The 17959-nt window shown below is 52.8% G+C and overlaps 1 protein-coding gene across 4 annotated transcripts in view; it reads left to right on the top strand.

The window, feature by feature from the left end:
• Nucleotides 1–17885, top strand: part of Fmnl3 (formin like 3) — a 54070-nt gene extending 36185 nt beyond the window's left edge. Inside the window, exons 5-27 of one of the 4 annotated variants that reach the window (XM_031355215.1) lie at nucleotides 2212–2295; nucleotides 5073–5225; nucleotides 6308–6416; nucleotides 6577–6653; nucleotides 6881–6974; nucleotides 8644–8718; nucleotides 8819–8929; nucleotides 9253–9402; nucleotides 9805–9906; nucleotides 11195–11477; nucleotides 11922–11990; nucleotides 12076–12200; nucleotides 12383–12585; nucleotides 12980–13214; nucleotides 13338–13406; nucleotides 13830–13910; nucleotides 13998–14127; nucleotides 14642–14802; nucleotides 15060–15161; nucleotides 15488–15580; nucleotides 15893–16016; nucleotides 16130–16244; nucleotides 16787–17885. In XM_031355215.1, the coding sequence (XP_031211075.1) occupies nucleotides 2212–2295; nucleotides 5073–5225; nucleotides 6308–6416; nucleotides 6577–6653; nucleotides 6881–6974; nucleotides 8644–8718; nucleotides 8819–8929; nucleotides 9253–9402; nucleotides 9805–9906; nucleotides 11195–11477; nucleotides 11922–11990; nucleotides 12076–12200; nucleotides 12383–12585; nucleotides 12980–13214; nucleotides 13338–13406; nucleotides 13830–13910; nucleotides 13998–14127; nucleotides 14642–14802; nucleotides 15060–15161; nucleotides 15488–15580; nucleotides 15893–16016; nucleotides 16130–16221 (2722 nt within the window). In that variant the 3' untranslated portion in view covers nucleotides 16222–16244; nucleotides 16787–17885. The remainder of the gene's footprint in view (nucleotides 1–2211; nucleotides 2296–5072; nucleotides 5226–6307; nucleotides 6417–6576; nucleotides 6654–6880; nucleotides 6975–8643; nucleotides 8719–8818; nucleotides 8930–9252; nucleotides 9403–9804; nucleotides 9907–11194; nucleotides 11478–11921; nucleotides 11991–12075; nucleotides 12201–12382; nucleotides 12586–12979; nucleotides 13215–13337; nucleotides 13407–13829; nucleotides 13911–13997; nucleotides 14128–14641; nucleotides 14803–15059; nucleotides 15162–15487; nucleotides 15581–15892; nucleotides 16017–16129; nucleotides 16245–16786) is intronic. The other 3 variants (XM_031355213.1, XM_031355212.1, XM_031355214.1) reach the window with 3 other exon arrangements.
• The last annotated feature ends 74 nt before the right edge of the window (nucleotides 17886–17959 follow it).

Here is a 17959-nt window from a genome sequence, read left to right as displayed (position 1 = left end):
TCGCTCAGCTCGAGCGGGGCACCAGTGCTTGCTCAGGAAGCTAAGGGCGGATGCTCAGGGCGAGCACAGCACCTCTGTCCTAGGAAGCTGTTCTAGCAAGAGTAAGAAACAGCTGGAAAGAGTGGCCACCCAGAAAGGACAGTGTGCTAAGATGACCGCAGCACTTCAAGTGGGGGTGCCTCATTGAGGGAGCAGTGAAAGGTGAGTGGGGGCTCTGGGTAGATGCCAGCCTGCGTCCCTGAGCTTCCTGAGAGTAAGGTGGAAAGAGCCGCTGACATCACCAGCCTGATGTGCCGGGTCCCTTTAGAGGGAGAGGATATCTGTGTGTAGCCAGCTGCGACAGCACTCAGAAGGGAAGCAGCACAGGAGAGGACAGGAAAGGGACAATTCCTGGTGTTGGGAGCTGCGCTGTGGTAGCCAAAGCATGGCTTCCACACCATAGTCATCTGTGACCCAGACATGGAAAGCCACTGAGAAAGGTGTGGCCAAAAACTCTTGTCCCCATTCCTACCCCTAAGAATCTCACAGAAGGAAAACTAGTTCATCACTTAGGCTCTGTGTGTGGTTAAGAGTGACACTGTGGCAGTCCTGAGCACCCATGGGGCCTCTCTCAGGCCTTGCCACCATCTCTAAGTCCTGCTATAACTGGTGTGAGGATGGGGGCCTGCTTTCCTTAGTAGAGGAGCACAAAGACACAGTCCCTGTGGTTAGCGTAGTTCCCAGGCCCCAGGGCGTCTTGGCACTGGCTCACAAGTTTGAGGTCTAGACCCAGCCCTTGGTTCCCAGGGAAGAGCTAAGCCTGTGCCATCTAATCTGAGGCTTCTCTGGGTAGTTCTACGAGGAAGACAGGGTCCTTTTCTCCAGGAAACTTGTCGGGCTAGTCAGGGGTGGAAGGAGGCCAGGACAAAGTGAGAAGGGTCCTGCTTTGCTTACAGCCTGATGGACAGGGTCCTGTGAGAGCGAGTGCCTATGGTGTATGAGGTCTCTTGCTTTGGGGTGAGGCTGCCCGAGTAGGATTCCAGGGCCCTCTAGCTCCTGTGGTTTGTATTGGTTTTCTGCTTTGTCAAAGTGCCCTTTAACCTCCCCTCAAAGTGTCAGGATCCCTAAAATAGCAGTGTAGACTCAGACAGGAAATGAGAAGGGGGTGGGGAGCTGGAGAGCAGACAGACAGGAAACGGGAGGCCTGTCGGCCCCCAGAGAGGGAGCTAACTTGAGGCAGCTCCAGTGTCAGCTTCAGCTTTGCTGGCTAGTCAGCCAAGCCTGGTACTCCAGCGCCAGCCTCTCAGCTGCGGGTGTGGCTAGCCAGGATGGAGCTGGTGTTCCAGCTGTGGGGCAAACGCAGCCCTGCAGGGCAGTTTGGACACAGCTGGTCTATGTAGTTCCTCGGACATTTCAGGGGGACTAGAGTACTCGGGAGAACAACGCTGAGGGGTTTATGTCTCTGCACTGAAACAAACTTGTCACAACTCCCCCTCCCCCCAATTCTAAGGGAATTTGCCCTTCACTTTTATTCTAGAGTTAGCATAGTCCAGAAGGAAAGCAAAAATGCCCTAGGTCGTTGTCCTCCTGTCTGCTCATCTGCATGCCTTCCCACATTGTCATCTGACTGTGGGAGCCATGACATACTGGAGCTTGAACTCCTAACTGTTCCCCAAGCTTTTTCAGTTCTGCCGGACCCACTCCAATTGAACTCAGAACTCTCACGACCATCTTTGCTCATTGCTTTTCAAAACTGAACTCAGTAGAGAGCCATTTGGCCCTGTAAGGCTCTCTTTACTGAGATTTATGGCATCAGGTACTTGCAGGCTTTTTCAGGCATAGCTCTGTGAGTGGTGAATGCTCTGAATGCATTCCCAGTTCTTCCAGCACATGGTGGGAAAGGATTTCATGCCTAGCATTGTATCACATCAAAGGGACACAGGAAATAATGGGGTTATAACCTGGCCCACGAGGTCTGGCTGAAGCCCACTTGAGATTGAGTGCCGTTGGGAAGTGCTTTCCATCCCTGCTCTCTTGCCCCTAGGAAGTCCAAGCTGACAGCATGACCACAAAGGGGTCTGTCATAGGTGACGGTTCTCAGGATCTTCAGCCTTTTCAGTAGCATGCAGGAGAACACATTTGTTAAGGCCTAGATTACTGGGTCAGAGCCCTCCACCAAATCAAACCAAGGCAGTTTGCACACTACATCTACTGTGTTTCCTGGATCTGCAGGTGGGTGAGGGAGTTTCTCAATGATGAGAACAAAGGCCTGGACGTGCTGGTGGATTACCTGTCATTCGCCCAGTGTTCTGTCATGTAAGTACCACAGGGCTAAGGCTGGGACTCACTGGGAAGCAGACGGTCCCAGGCTATTTAGAAGAAGAACGAGGTCAGGAATGCCAGCCAGCAGAACATTGCCTGCCGTGGGCTGAGGCTGAGGCTGAGGCTCCAGCATGGGAGCAAATGTGGGGTGGGAAAGAAAAAGGATGAGTAAGATTCCAACAGAGAAGGTGGGAATGAGCATCCCCAGAACAGGAGAAGGTAGCCCAAGGGTTGCTGCACACGTGAGCAGGCAAGACAAGGGGATAGCAAGGAGCAGCAAGGGTTGGAACGTTAGCTGCAATAGCAGACATGTTTGCAGGGAGCGTGAAGAGAGCAGCCTGGAAAGGAGGCTTGGAGTCAGAAGGCGAACGGTCTACGTGCCGAGCTATGGGCTCTCCTTGGGAGATGGCTTTGTAGGGCTTAGTAATTCCAACAACATGGAGTCTTCATGAGGCAGCTTGGGCCCTGAGATGTGAGAGGGTTACTACAGGCCTATTGTTGAGGAAGGCCAGTGAGCGTGACCTTCGACCTGTACAGATCGAATAAGTATTTGGGAGCATTTTCCAGTCATCCTTTTCACATGGAGGCAGTTAGCCGTTGGTTAGCGCAGGAGAGCAAGCATGGCGAGGTGCAGGGAGTGAGAGCTTTTAGAGTCAAAGTTGTGTCACTGTCTGCGGAACCGCAGGGTACCTCTGTCCTCCCAACTAAACGACTTAGATGGGAAGGTGTGCCCTCCCAGCGCTTGGGAGCCTCTGTCCTCCAGACTAAATGACTTAGATGGGAAGGTGTGCCCTCCCAGCACTTGCGAACCTCTGTCCTCCAGACTAAACGACTTAGATGGGAAGGTGTGCGCTCCCAGCGCTTGGGAACCTCTGTCCTCCAGACTAAATGACTTAGATGGGAAGGTGTGCCCTCCCAGCACTTGCGAACCTCTGTCCTCCAGACTAAACGACTTAGATGGGAAGGTGTGTGCTCCCAGCACTTGGAATCTCTTAGGCCCCCTGGGGCTGCTTTGCTGTTGAGTTAGTACCCAGGTGATAAGCATGCCTATAGTCTTTGGGCATTGACAGAAAAGGCTAACTGTGGTAGTGAATGGAGTTAGCAACATATGCAGGCTTGCACGGTAGACAGGTCAGCCTAAGGAGGATAGGTCCTAGTTTTGCTCTCAGCTTCCCAAGGTTCCTGAACAGAAAGTCCCCGGTCTGGAGAAATCCAGGTCTGGAGCCTTGGACCTTGCCTACACTTTTGCTTTTCCACTGTCCCTGCCCTTATAGCTCTTCTTGGTTCCATGCATTTCCTCAGGGGGACCCAGCAATATCTCCCGGGTTTAGCTTCCCATTCCATTTCCTGGGTCATCCTCTCTAAAGCGAGAGTAACCTGCTTCCCATCCACATCTCTATGGAAGTCCTACTTCATGATCCTCCTGTCCCTTTAAATAAATCTTTTTATAGAAAGAAATGGGGAAAATATTGCTTAAGTGAATTTTTAGTTCAGAACTTTTATAGTAAAAAGATGTAGATCATTTCCCCAAATATGCCTATCTTTCTTGAAAAAGCAAACAATCCCATTGCTCCAAACCAAGACAACACTTTGGTGTCCAGGGCAGACAGTGCCTTTGAAAGGAGAGTCCAGGGAACGAGGGGTGGTGTTTTGGAAGGCCTTAAGAGGAAAGGGGTGGGGCCATGGCTGGATCAGCCTGTTAAATGCCACCTGATGTCAGGACTCTTCCTGACCATTGCAGCCTCACCTCTGTGGGCATCCCTTGTTCCAGAAAGCCCCAGACTTTGTCACTGGGCATTCATGATGGGGAAAAGCCTTTGGGAGAGTCTCCAGGGGTGCAGGGCAGGAGAGACAGGTGAGATTGCTGTCTAGGGAGTGCACTCTGGGGGCCGGGAATGTAAGGGAAGGCCCTGTGTGTTGTGTGGTCTCAGCTGACCTCTTTGCTCTGGACACAACTGCTTATGGTAACAGACCTGCTGCAGGAAATAACCAAAACAACGCTCCCTCCCTCAGGGCTGGAGTACATCCATCTTTCACAGTCTCAGCTCACAGTTCTAGGGAAGCTGAAGCTGAGGAGAAAGACATAGAAGCCTCAGTCATGAAACATCCCTCTTAAGAGGGCTGGGCCTGGGCCGTAGCTCATGAGGAGACCTCCTGTTACATGCTGGCCTGCCAGGAGAGCCAGGCTCACTCCTCAGCAGTGAAAGGCTATAAACAAGCCAAACCATGGAAGCCGGCCGGTCGGTAGGGTGAGCAGTGCTGTACTTGCTGGGATATAGGACCAGCTGTGGCTTGTCAGGACCCCGATTCTTCTCCTCTGAGACCTACCCAATTCTTGACGGCCTGGGCTACTTTAGGGTGCTCTGAGTCTTTTGGCCACTGCCAGTTACCACTGAGCAAGACCTGCAGTTGGCTCATTTCCCTCCGTTATCTTTGATACAGATTTTTAAGTAGAGTCATGGTGATTTGAGATGTCCCATTTGAGGCTAGGAACACAGGAAGCCTGCCAACCCCCAGAGCCCTTGGGCCACGGAGACGACTTCAGATTCCCGTCTCTTAGAGCTGTCCAGGCCTTTTCTGCCCTGTCTTTCGTTGGTAACTCCAACCAGGATCAGCCCTCTGATGCCTAATTCTGTTTCCTCCTCTTGCTGCCACTGCTTTTTGTTTGCCATAGAGGCCTGAAAGGGGTGGGGGGCTTGCCGGGGGCTTGGCACAGAATTTCCCTTGTATATGTGCCTGCGTGTGCGCATGTGTGTCCTCTCATGCTCTAGGTTTGACTTTGAGGGTCTGGAGAATGGTGATGACGGTGCATTCGACAAGCTCCGCTCCTGGAGCAGGTCAATCGAAGACCTGCAACCGCCCAACGCCCTGTCGGCCCCCTTCACCAACAGCCTCGCTCGCTCTGCGCGCCAGTCCGTGCTCCGGTATGTGCGTATGTGCGTGCTTCCTCTGCCCACCTGCCTCCCACCCCAGCCTGCCCCAGCCCAGGTCTTGGTGACCCGGTGAGTGCTTATGCTCCGCCCTCCACTCTTGCTTCCAGGCTCAGGTCTCTTGCCCTCTGCCTGTTCGCCTGTCTCTGATCTGTCCTCTCTCTCCCTGACTCTGCCCAGCGGTCTGTCCTGGGTAAGTACATGGTCCTCCTCTGTGCCCCCCTGACGCTCCAGCTCTCCCCTTCCCCAGTCCTCCCTCCTCTGGCAGGGCTTGGGCTTTACTAGCCAGTCCAGCTCCTGCCGCACCCATTTCCCCCTCACCTCTCACTTTTCCCATGGCTCTTAGAGAGCAGCTCCAGCTCCCTGCAGGCTCCACCTTTCCCTCCCCTTTCCCCCTCAGGTCTCTTCTCTCCTCTGTCTGTGCTTTTACCAGAGCGGTCCTATGGCGGCCCGGATCACTTTGCAGAGCCCCCGTTTCTCAGAGGCTGTCCTTGTAGATCCGTAGCCTTTCCTTCGACCTATGTCTCTACTGTGGCTCTTCTTCTCTTTTCGGATTTTGTGTCATGGACACTGCTCACCATTCTGGTCTTGCAGGAGCAGATTCTGTCTACATTTCCTCTTTTCACAAAGCGTTAAGGTAGTGGAGAGATGATACAAAGCCAGGCATAGTGCGAGCTTTCATCAGGCCTGTGTTGTCTTCTCTGACTTTGGGGGACTTGAAAATAAGATGAGCATAAAGACTCACCTGCCCCACTGAATGTGCCAGAGATATAACTAAACAAGGGAGCAGGGGCTCTCAGATGCATGTCTTTGTGACCTACCCCAAGGACTACAGATTCCTTAGAACAGTTTTGTATTTCAGAGGTCTCTGGGGTTAGCATGATTTTGGTCCTGGGCGGTTGCCAAGGAAGGCCTGTACCAGAGGCGAATGGCTGACTTCACTGCCTGCTGCGCCCTGCCTGGCTTGGCGTTTGGTACAAGGTCTTTCCTCCGTTTCTGCTGTTTCTACAGCAGCCTGGTAGTCTAGCCTTCCCCAGCAGCCTTTCCCCACCTGATCACTTGGCCCTATCCCACAGGTACAGTACTCTCCCTGGCCGCAGGGCCCTGAAGAACTCGCGCCTGGTGAGCCAGAAGGATGATGTCCATGTCTGCATCCTCTGTCTCAGAGCCATCATGAACTATCAGGTAAGGGGTGGAGCTTCCCATGGATGTACTGCCGCCTTTGGCCTCGTCCACCCAACCAAGGCCGCAGAGCACCAGCTTGTGAAAGCCAGGTTTGTTAGTGGAGACCTGCTGGCGTCTGCTTTCCTACCATCAAGGTCCCTTCCTGTTCTTTGCTTTGCAGTATGGCTTCAACTTGGTCATGTCCCACCCCCACGCTGTCAATGAGATTGCACTTAGCCTCAACAACAAGAATCCAAGGTGTGTGACTCCCTCCTCAGCATGCCCATGTATCTAAAGATCCTGACTTGACTTTGGCAAGTCCTTTAGGCAGGAGCTCCTCTGCTGCAGAAGTGTCCAGGCTTCACTTTTAATCTGCATTGCCTCCATAGTGAGGGAACAAGTGTTCCTTCTCCATCTTCTTTCTAAAGGAAATGAGCTGTGGGGGCTTGGATGGGGCTTGGATGCTAACTTCCTCCATCTCTTAGGACCAAAGCCCTGGTCTTGGAGCTGCTGGCAGCTGTGTGTTTGGTGCGGGGAGGTCATGAAATCATCCTTGCTGCCTTTGACAATTTCAAAGAGGTTGGTCTCTTCTGCATGCGCGCGTGTGTGTGTGTGTGTGTGTGTGTGTGTGTGTGTGTGTGTGTGTGTGTTTAAGAGGAGAAGGTGGGAAAGGAACTGGGTAGATCCAATTTCCTGAGATCTTTAAAATAACTGTTGAGCAGCCTGCTTCAGACTGAGACTATAACAAAAGCCAAAGTAAAACTGAAGTCTTTAGATCTTGTTCCAGGACACCTCCCAGTTGTCCAGCCAGGGAGGCTCTGGCTAGAGTGCAGACTGTGGCTGGAGACATGGCTTAGGAGTCAGAGCTCTTGCTCATCTTGGAGAGAGGCCTTGGGCTCAGTTTCCAGTATCCAGATAGTTGCTCACAACTGTCTTTAATTCCAGTTCCAGAGAATCTGGTGCCCCCTTCTGGTCTCTATAGGAACAGCACACACATATACATTTATAGTGGCAAAACACATAATCTTTTTTTCTTTTTTGTTTGTTTGTTTGTTCTTTGAGACAGGGTTTCTCTGTGTAGCCCTGGCTGTCCTGGAACTCACTCTGTAGACCAGGCTGGCCTCGAACTCAGAAATCCTCCTGCCTCTGCCTCCCACGTGCTGGGATTAAAGACTTGTGCCGCCACCACCATCACCCAGCCTAATCTTTTTTTCTTTTCCTTTTTCTTTTCATCTCTTTTTTATTTTTATTTTTCCTTGGCACAGGCTCTACTCCTCACCCACTGGAGTAGAGCCTGGGCATCTTCACTTTATAAGACCCTTCAGGTGGCTCTGCTGCTGTGAGCCCACAGGTGGGATCCAAAGCAAATATATTCTCAGGGAAGAAGGCTGGTAGGGAGATGAAAGAGAACTCCTGTGTGGAATTTTCCCATCCTTAGTTCTACCTCTGAAACCCCAGTTTGCTTGAACTCGGGATTCCTCAACATCCAGCCACAGCTGTGGTTCCCCCCCCCCCCCTTCCTCCTCTCAGGGCCTCTTCCCTAGCATCCATTGTTTGGTTCAGGAAACAGCTCTTCCTCTTTTAAAGTTGAGAAACTCACAGGAGCCCCTGGACACTTCTTAGCAGAGGGCTTTCCTGCATATTGGCTCCCCTGTGTCCCCTCGGGGCCCCAGCCTTCTGCTGCAGCCATGGCTTGACTCCTGCACACTGGCTCCCCTGTGTCCCCACGGGGCCCCAGCCTTGTGCTGCAGCCATGGCTTGACTCCTTTTTTTCTCTTTTTGTATTTTGATGGCATCAGATCTGCTGTATGTCTTTCTGAACTAACTTTAGAGGCACCTAAATCCTAAGCTACACTGGATTCCTTCACTGTGGTGAGGGTCAGAGACCTAAAGACAGATCCCAGGTTCTGGGTTTTCTTCTGGTGTCCAAAATGGCACAGTCTCCAGATAGAGTTATAGTTAATTTGGTTTTTGTTTTATTTTTATTTTATTTATATATTTATTTTGATATGCTTTGTTTGGTTGGTTGGTTTTTGTTTTCTGAGACACATTTTTACCTTATATCACAAGCTGGCCTCACGGTGGCAGTCCTCCTACTTTAGCCTCCTGAACACTAGGGAGGGTATTAGCCACTGGGCTAAACTTGGTCTGAACCGCGTCTTCTTCATCATGTTCCTGGGAACCAGGATTCGGGGATCTCAGTTCTGTGTGGTAGAGATTCTTCCTCTGAGACTATTTGCTCATTCAGGTGTGCAAAGAACTGCATCGGTTTGAGAAGCTAATGGAGTATTTCCGGAATGAAGACAGCAACATTGACTTCATGGTGAGGACCTGGGTCTGGGGCAGGTGCATGCATGTCCACTGCAGCGTTGCTGCTGAAGCCAGGGCCACACTGAGTTCTAAGAGGCTGCCTCTGCCCCCAGGTGGCCTGCATGCAGTTCATCAACATTGTGGTGCACTCAGTAGAGGACATGAACTTCCGGGTCCACCTGCAATATGAGTTTACCAAGCTGGGGCTGGAGGAATTCCTACAGGTAAGCTGACTATGATCTGAGAAAGGTGAAGTGTTTCAGGGTAGAGTCAGCTTAGACACATACACAAAGAGCTTGGGTTTTTTTTTTTGTTTGTTTGTTTGTTTTGTTTTGTTTTTGTTTTAATAAGAATATTTAAGAACAAGTAAGGATAGTCCTAGATGGATCTAGAGCCTGCCTGCCTTTGGCCTGGGAGTAGGGCCCTTCTGCCAGTGTCTGGAAGACACTGGTCACAGGCTCTAGGAGGAGCTGTGAAGCAATGATGGGGTACTGTGAGTTTCTAGACGGCCTGTGCTTGACTCCCATATGTCTCTACTTTTCCACAGAAGTCAAGGCACACGGAGAGCGAGAAGTTACAGGTGCAGATTCAAGCATACCTGGACAATGTGTTTGACGTGGGGGGCTTGTTGGAGGATGCGGAAACCAAGAATGTAGCCCTGGAAAAGGTAGAAGAACTGGAGGAGCATGTGTCCCATGTAAGTGTCCTTTGCTTGCCAGAGCCACTGTGGGAGGCTGGGAGGATGGGCACAACTGGGTTCCAGGAATCCAGGAGCTGACCTAGCTGCCTCCAGCTGGAGCCACAGGAAACCTTGAGACCCACTGAAGCCTCTCTAGACCGAACGCTGGCCCAAGCCACTGGGCACTACTGCAATGTGCTCAACTCTATGGCTGGGTTTGGCCTTGAACTTGGAACAGACTATGCCTTGTGTGTTTCTGTTTCATAGTGTCAGGACTGCTGGTCCCTGGGAGTCATGTCGGGAAGCCACCTGACTGAGACTGCCTTTTGGACATAGCTTTTCAGGCCCTGGTTTGGCTTTAAGTTTTGCTGAGTGTTTGAGCTTGAGTACAGCTCTGAACATGTCTTCCCCATTTTGTAGCTCACAGAGAAGCTTCTGGACCTGGAGAATGAGAATATGATGCGGGTGGCAGAACTGGAGAAGCAGCTGCTACAGCGGGAAAAGGAGCTGGAGAGCATCAAGGTACCAGGAAAGGGAGGGGGCAGCGGGAGGCCTCGACCGACCCGGGTTCCAGCTCCTCGGGCCTTCTTCCCAGATCATGTCAAGGGAAGATACTGATATAGGCTCAGCACTCAGGCAGGGTAACCTGGTGATCCACCCTGCAGGGGTAACCTGGTGATCTACCCTGCAGGGGTAACCTGGTGATCCACCCTGCAGGGGTAACCTGGTGATCCACCCTGCAGGGGTAACCTGGTGATCCACCCTGCAGGGGTAACCTGGTGATCCACCCTGCCTCCTGGCTTTTTTCTTCCTCTTCTTCCACCTCTTCTTTCCTTCGTCCTTCTCCTTCCTTCTTTCTTTTCTTCTTGAGACAGGGTTTCTCTGTGGCCCTGGCTGTTCTAGAACCCAGTCTGTAGACCAGGCTGCCCTCGAACTTAGAGATCTCTCCTGCCTCTGCCTCCGCTTCCCAAAGCCTGGGATTAAAGGTGTGCACCACCATCGCCTAGCTTCCTCCCCATGATTTTATCTTGAGAAAGAATCTTAAAGCTGGAGTTGGCCATCCAGATGAGAATGGGAGCAGACGATGTGCTCCTGGACCCTTAGAGGCCAGGGCAGGCTGTCTTCTTCCGGTCCACTTGCTGTCTTGTTCTTCGTATGCTTCTCAGCTCTGTCTACTGAGCACGGCTAGAGGAGCTCGTCTGTTTATTACTGTCTACAGGTGTCCTGGAGGGCAGTGCTTCCCATATTTCAGTCTCTTGTGTTCTTTCTCCTAACTTCATAACCTAGTTATAAAGCCAAGCCACACCCTCTTTGTCTCTGAAGAATATGGCTGTGTTGGCTGCTGAGCTCAGTTCAGTGTACATCTGCTTCTCCTTGCCTAGCACTAGACAGGGAGAGGAAGGGTATAGAGATCGCAGAGGCTTGTCCACGAAGCTTCCATCTGAGCATGTATCCACAGCCAGTGAAATAAAGGCAGCAACGACAACCTAAGGTCTGTGGAGAGAGCAGCAGTGCCCGTCTAGTAGGGGACCAATGGGAGCTTCAAAGGGGCATCCTTTTCCTTCAGCCTTGAGGGACCTACGCAGGGAGGACAGACTTGAGCAGGGAAAGGACCTACAGTACCCACGAAAGCAAGCTGACTCTTGTATCCTGCCACCTCCAGCCTTGCTGGTCCTCGCCTGGATGTCCTGTTTTGAGCATGCTGAGATGCCCCTCCCTGGGAGTCCGTTGGGTAGGGATTCTCACTCCCAGGGGAACTGACTGTAGAGGCTTCTGCTCACTCTCCCCCATGCTTCTGTCTGCCTGATAGGAGACATATGAGAACACAAGCAACCAGGTGCATACTCTTCGGAGGCTCATTAAGGAAAAGGAGGAGGCCTTCCAGCGCCGATGCCACCTGGAGCCAAGTGCCCGGGGCCTGGAATCCATGGGTGGTACTGAGGTCCTAGCCAGGGTAGGCCCAACAGAGTTGACTGAAGGCATGCCACCCTCTGACCTGGACCTGCTGGCTCCAGCCCCACCTACTGAGGAGACTCTTCCTCCGCCTCCTCCACCAGCTCCACCTTTGCCCCCGCCCCCTCCTCCATTACCAGGTAACTGGGACTTCCAAGCCGGGAGGGGCAGGGGTTTTGTGAAGCCAGTACTGTAATCAGAAGTGTCTTTTTTAGGAAACAGCTGGGACATAGCATCATTGAGGGCTAGGAGGAGATCAAGTCAGGATGAGAGAGAGGGCTAAGGGAGGACCAGTATTTGTAGGAAATAGAGGAAGGAATGCCGGGAGCAGATTCTGCTTTGAGGATCTCTGAGGTGGTGCTCTTAATTATTCCTCTGAAGGCAGCCAAGCTGAGGGTTAAACTGACAGGAGAAACTCCATCAGGGTCTAGTGCTGGCTCTCCCCTTCAGTACACTTCTAGGATCAACTTGACCAGAGTTTCCATAGCATTCCTCTCTGGGTCTCTAGGGAGAGGAAGGCAGGCAGAGTTTGGGCAGCCTAGAGTCCTCGGACTGTGGGTCATGTTGGCATTTATTCTTCCCAGACAAATGTCCCCCTGCCCCACCTCTCCCTGGTGCTGCTCCTTCGGTGGTGTTGACAGTGGGCCTGTCAGGTGAGTGTCCTCAGGGCTCTGGGCAATGCTGTTGGAGTTTTTCCTTGGCTCTTCCCTCACAACTGTCCCCCTTCCAAAAACCTAGCCATTCGCATCAAGAAGCCTATCAAGACCAAGTTCCGGCTGCCGGTCTTCAACTGGACAGCACTGAAACCCAATCAGATCAATGGCACTGTCTTCAGTGAACTTGATGATGAGAAGATTTTGGAGGTGACGGGTCTGGGGTCCAGAAGGGTGGGGCTGGAGTGAGCTTGGAGACTGGGATGACTTTAGAGCCAGAGCAGGACTGATACCATTATCCAGTCATGACTGGATCCTGGCAGGGTACATGGTCAGTGGGTATTGTCATTGTTTGAGCCTTCAACATTGTCCCTTTTTATTATTTCTGCCAGGACTTAGACCTGGACAAGTTTGAAGAGTTATTTAAGACGAAAGCCCAGGGTCCTGCTCTTGACCTCATCTGCTCCAAGAGTAAGACAGCACAGAAGGCTGCCAGCAAGGTGACCCTTTTGGAAGCCAATCGTGCCAAGAACCTGGCTATTACCCTTCGCAAGGCTGGGCGCTCAGCTGAGGAGATCTGCAGGGCCATCCACACGTGAGGCTCCCACCAACTTGGCCATGGTCCCCAGACACCTGTTGTCCCCACAGCCTGGGTTTCTCTAGATCCCAGGGCTCCTGACAGGACTTGCTCACATTTCTGTCACCCACTAACCAGAACAGAGCATACTGACTCTAGTCTAGGTCTCAGGTTCAGTAAGAGGAGCTGCATGTTCATCCTAGAAGGAAGAGTGTTTCAGGAATAGCATCAACAGGGACTCTGCCATGTTAGCAGAGAGCAGAGGCAGGAGAGCCAGTTTGTTAGGACACATACAGCACTGCTGCTCTGCCTCTAGCTGTGTCCTGTGTGTTGCTCTCCAGTCCTTCTAAGGATGAGGGGGAAATGTGGACAGATGTCAGACCTGAAATGCTGTGTTGTTCATCCTACACAGGTTTGACTTACAGACACTACCTGTAGACTTTGTGGAATGCCTGATGCGCTTCCTGCCTACAGAGGCAGAGGTGAAACTCTTGCGGCAGTATGAACGTGAACGACAGCCACTAGAGGAGCTGGCAGCTGAGGACCGTTTCATGTTGCTCTTCAGCAAGGTGGAACGGCTGACCCAGCGGATGGCTGGCATGGCCTTTCTGGGCAACTTCCAGGACAATCTGCAGATGCTCACACCGGTACGCCCTCTTCCCTAATCACTATCCACTGCTGTCATCACTCCATTGTCCTTCCTTCTGGCCTATGCCTTGACTTTATCCTCCTCTCAACCTGGGTATCACCGTGTTCATCTTGTCTTTCAGCAACTGAATGCCATCATTGCAGCCTCTGCCTCCGTCAAGTCCTCACAGAAACTGAAGCAGATGCTGGAGGTTGGTAAAGGGAATGACTGACTGGCGCTGGTGGCTCTCAGGGCCTGGGAAGGGAATGACTGACTGGTGGTGCTGGTGGCTCTCAGGGCCTGGGGTGGATCCTTGGGGCAGATGCTGGAGGTTGGTGAAGGGAATGATTGACTGGTGCTGGTGGTTCTCAGGGCCTGGGGTGGATCCTGGTGGCTCTCAGGGCCTGGGGTGGATCCTGGTGGCTCTCAGGGCCTGGGGTGGATCCTGGTGGCTCTCAGGGCCTGGGGTGGGTCCTGGTGGCTCTCAGGGCCTGGGGTGGATCCTGGTGGCTCTCAGGGCCTGGGGTGGGTCCTGGTGGCTCTCAGGGCCTGGGGTGGATCCTGGTGGCTCTCAGGGCCTGGAGTGGGTCCTTGAGGCTTGTTGTGACCTACCTGCCTTGCATCTTATAAACAGATCATACTTGCATTGGGGAACTACATGAACAGCAGCAAGCGAGGTGCTGTCTACGGCTTCAAGCTCCAGAGCCTGGACCTGGTAAGATGGCAGGGACCGCATGTGCAGGACACTGGACACCAGTGCCAGAGCCAGGGTGCTTAGCCTGTTGCCACCACTCCCTTTCAGCTGCTGGACACCAAGTCCACTGACCGGAAAATGACACTGCTGCACTTCATTGCCTTGACGGTAAAGGAGAAATACCCAGAGCTGGCTAACTTCTGGCATGAGCTGCACTTTGTGGAGAAGGCAGCAGCAGGTGAGGGCTCCCCCTTGAGGACGATCCCAGGAGGCTGAGCAGGAGCAGCACCTGGTCCACTTGTGGCCTTTGTTATCTTCTTCCTTACTACTAAAACTACGAGCAGGGGCAACTCCAGAGAGAGCGAGCGAGCCTCCCTCTGGGCTCAAGTAGGATCAGGCTTCCCTTAGACTGGCCCAGAGATTGTATTTCCCTATCATGTACGTGATGTGATCAGAAAACCTGTAAAGCCCCTACAGAGAGATATACAGTCCTGCCCATGAAAAAGCCGCAGCAGGCCCAGGCAGCCCCAGTTTGGAGACCAGCCGTCTCTGTGGTCTTCCTTCCTCTGCTGCCGTATTCTTTGGGTCCATGAACTCTGACCCTCCATTCCTTCCTACTGCCTAAGAGAGCCCAGCCTGCTTGACAAGGACTTCTCTACATGTACACGTCATTGAAGTCTATGCCAAGGGGACATGGTGGGATAAATGTGCCGTCGTCCTGGGTAAGCCTCAGCTAGGCTCTTGGTAAATAGTGTCCCTGGAGAATGTGCTGCTAGACGTGAAAGAGCTGGGCCGGGGAATGGACCTGATCCGGCGGGAATGCAGCATCCACGACAACAGCGTTCTTCGAAACTTCCTTAGTACCAACGAAGGCAAACTGGACAAGCTCCAGCGTGATGCCAAGACTGCTGAGGTGAGCAAGGAAGCCACACACTAGGTCACTTCAGGTAGGCATCCAACTCTCGTAGCAGACATCTGGCCAGGAGTATGGAGAAGGTGAGGGACTGTAAAGCTAGCAGACGTCCATGTCTGAAGTTACGACCCAGGAGGGGCTTGGGTAATGGCTTTCTTCTCTTGGCAGTAGGCTTTGCTTTCTGTGGGCCTTCTGTCCATATGTGGGCGCTGGGCTTCTATCCACTGGGATAACCCCTCTGTCTGCCCTTTACCCAGGAGGCCTACAATGCAGTTGTGCGCTACTTTGGTGAGAGTCCCAAGACCACACCTCCTTCTGTGTTTTTCCCAGTATTTGTCCGATTCATTCGTTCTTACAAGGTAAGTTGAAGAAATGTCTCAGGGGTTTGGCTGGTAGAAGATTAGTTGAGAGCAAGCCTGGGCTTCAAGTCTGAGACGTTTCCAGTTTCTAAGGTCTATCTAGGGAAGGAACCATAGAAGCTGGCAACAGGCCTCTAAACTGTGGACTGTGGGCAGGGTGGGGCCCAGGCCCTTCCTTTCATTGTTTGGAGCAGGAAGTGCCCCTCCAGAGAGTGGCCACCTGGGGTCAGCTGGCCCCACTGCCACCCACTCTTCATGCTTAGTGTCAGCCCCTCCCTTCCAGCCTGTGAAAACCTCAAGCTCCCCCTCTCTTGGTCTTCTCTAAGGAAGCAGAGCAAGAGAATGAAGCTCGCAAGAAACAAGAGGAGGTAATGCGGGAGAAGCAGCTGGCTCAGGAAGCTAAGAAGCTGGATGCCAAGGTGGGTGGGACCAAGAGCTGGTCTGGAGGGCAGGACAAAGAATTGAGGATTCAGGGAGCAGGGAGCAAGGAAGGACGTGGAAAACCAGGACACACACACACACACACACTCTCTGCACCCCTCCCCCCCCCTCCCTCCCTACCTCCCTCGCTCGGAGTGGCTGACAGTGAGAGTCTGGAGGGAGGGCAGACACAGATGGACAGGACACAGGGTTGCTCGGCAGGGTCCTCTTCAGCCCACATCTTGGGACAGGAACCAGGTGCTTGTTGGGTCTAGTGATGTCCTCCTTCCCCTTCTAATATCTGCCCTTAGACTCCATCCCAGCGGAACAAATGGCAACAGCAGGAGCTAATTGCAGAGCTGAGGCGGCGCCAAGCTAAGGAACACCGGCCTGTTTACGAGGGGAAGGACGGTACCATTGAGGACATCATCACAGGTGGGACATTTGTCCACTGGGCCCTATTCCCAGAACCTGACCCAACCCCCTTTGGCTCTTCTTCCAAGCCCATTTTCTTATGAAACCTGATCACTGTCTCTCCTGGGCCACAGTGCTGAAGAGTGTCCCGTTCACGGCACGTACTGCCAAGCGGGGCTCACGCTTCTTCTGTGATACCACCCACCATGATGAGTCAAACTGTTAGCCCTCAAGGCTGGGCCCCGACAGGTACTGGGCACCATAGCTGCCCTCTCTGCATGCCTTGGAATCATCTGGTAGCAGCCTCCCAGGGATGGAAACACACAGACTTTGCATGCTGCATGCTCTGAGAAACATAACTCATCCTGCATGTGTCCTCCCACTAATACTGTCCTAACTACTAAGATCCAAGGGCGAAGGAGTCTCTGGACCAGGATTAGGAGCTATGCCAGAGCAGGCAAGACCTAATGGTTTGGGTTGCTGAGGCTCCTCCATTCATAGACCCAAGGTATCTTGGGTCCTGGCCTCCCCTAAGAGCTCTGGCAGTAGCTCCTACTCAGGGATAGATGTCCCCTAACCTCTGCTTCTTGACATCTAGTTTGGCTTATGTCTTTTCCTGGGTGGCCTTTAGTTTCCTACGCTACCTTCTGAAAATAACTCCAGCAGTTTTTCTAGCTGGTCCTCAAGCCTCCATCCAAGACCTTCCCTGACCTTCCCATGACTACGTCCTCAGGTGCTGTCCTGCTCAGTCTCCTGCCTATTCTCTGTTCATCCACTTGTTTTCCCCACAGGCTTCAACCACCAACCCACGGTCATTCACAGCCAAGCCAGGAGTGCTGGACCACCCAGTGGCCCTCCTCGGGCTCCAGGTCCCCACTGAGATCCTCCTGGAGGCAGACGTACTTTAATTCTCAGAGGCCTGCAGATCTGGACAGTGGGCCCAGGGCCCAGCAGAAGGGTTCAAGCTGCAGCTGCTCCAGCTCTGAGGCTGGCTCATCCCTGTGCCACTGTGGGCACTAGGTCTGTAGGGGCCTGGCATTTCCCTAGTGCCCCCCATAGTGCACTTTGCCCCCAGTCTTCAACTTCATTTCCTGAAGGGTCAATTCAGGGCTGGGAAAAACCACTTCCAGCTTCAGCTCATGAGGGTGCACAGTCCCTCTTCCTAGGGCCTAGTGGGATAAAAGGAGGATGTGCATCCAAGAAGAAACACGGGTCCCCCCAGCCCCCTTTTGCTGTTCCACAGTCAGCTCTGGTTTAGAGAGTATCCAGACTAATGGATCCCTGGACTCTGCAGAATGCAGCCCTAGTAAAGGGTAGAGGAGCAATGCCGGGCCCACTGGCCTCCTTGCATGTGCTGCCCGAGTCTTCAGGGCTTTTGTTGTTGCTCTGCTCTCTAGACCCGGGGTCCTACCCACCTTGCCATCCAGCTTCTTAGCTTCCTGAGCCAGCTGCATTGCCTCCTGCTTCTTGCAGGAGCTTCTTGCTCCACTTCCTTAAAACCAAAGGGTTGTAGGGGAAGACATGTGGCTTTCAAAAGTGGAAAGGCTAACACTTAACATGGAGAATGGGTGGCAGTGGGAGCAGCTGACCCCTGGTGGCCACCCTCTGGATGTGCACTTCCTGCTCCAAACAATGAAAGGAAGGGCCTGGACCCCACCCTGCCCACTGACTGAAGAGCAGAGGCACTGTCTGTGCTGCAGTCTCACCTTTCCTCAGCTAAGTGGATTCTGGCCCGGGAACAGGCAACAGAGGACCTTCACAGACTATCTGCCCGATTCCCTACTGGGCTCTGACCCTGGAAGGGAATGCAGGGGCCCTGTGTTTTGTACATGTCCCATTTCCTTTCTTGTACATAAACCCCAGACCTCTCAACAAAGTCTTGTGCACCAAGATGTCTTCTCTTTGTCAGTTAGGGTGGCCATGAGGATATGGGTGTGGGTGGAAAGTGTTTTCCTCCACTTCAG

The sequence above is a fragment of the Mastomys coucha genome, unplaced genomic scaffold (genome assembly GCF_008632895.1).
Source record: "Mastomys coucha isolate ucsf_1 unplaced genomic scaffold, UCSF_Mcou_1 pScaffold11, whole genome shotgun sequence".
Classification (NCBI taxonomy): Eukaryota; Metazoa; Chordata; class Mammalia; order Rodentia; family Muridae; genus Mastomys; species Mastomys coucha.
The sequence above is the reverse complement of the archived record's forward strand: the minus strand, read 5'-3'. Positions and strand labels throughout refer to the sequence as shown.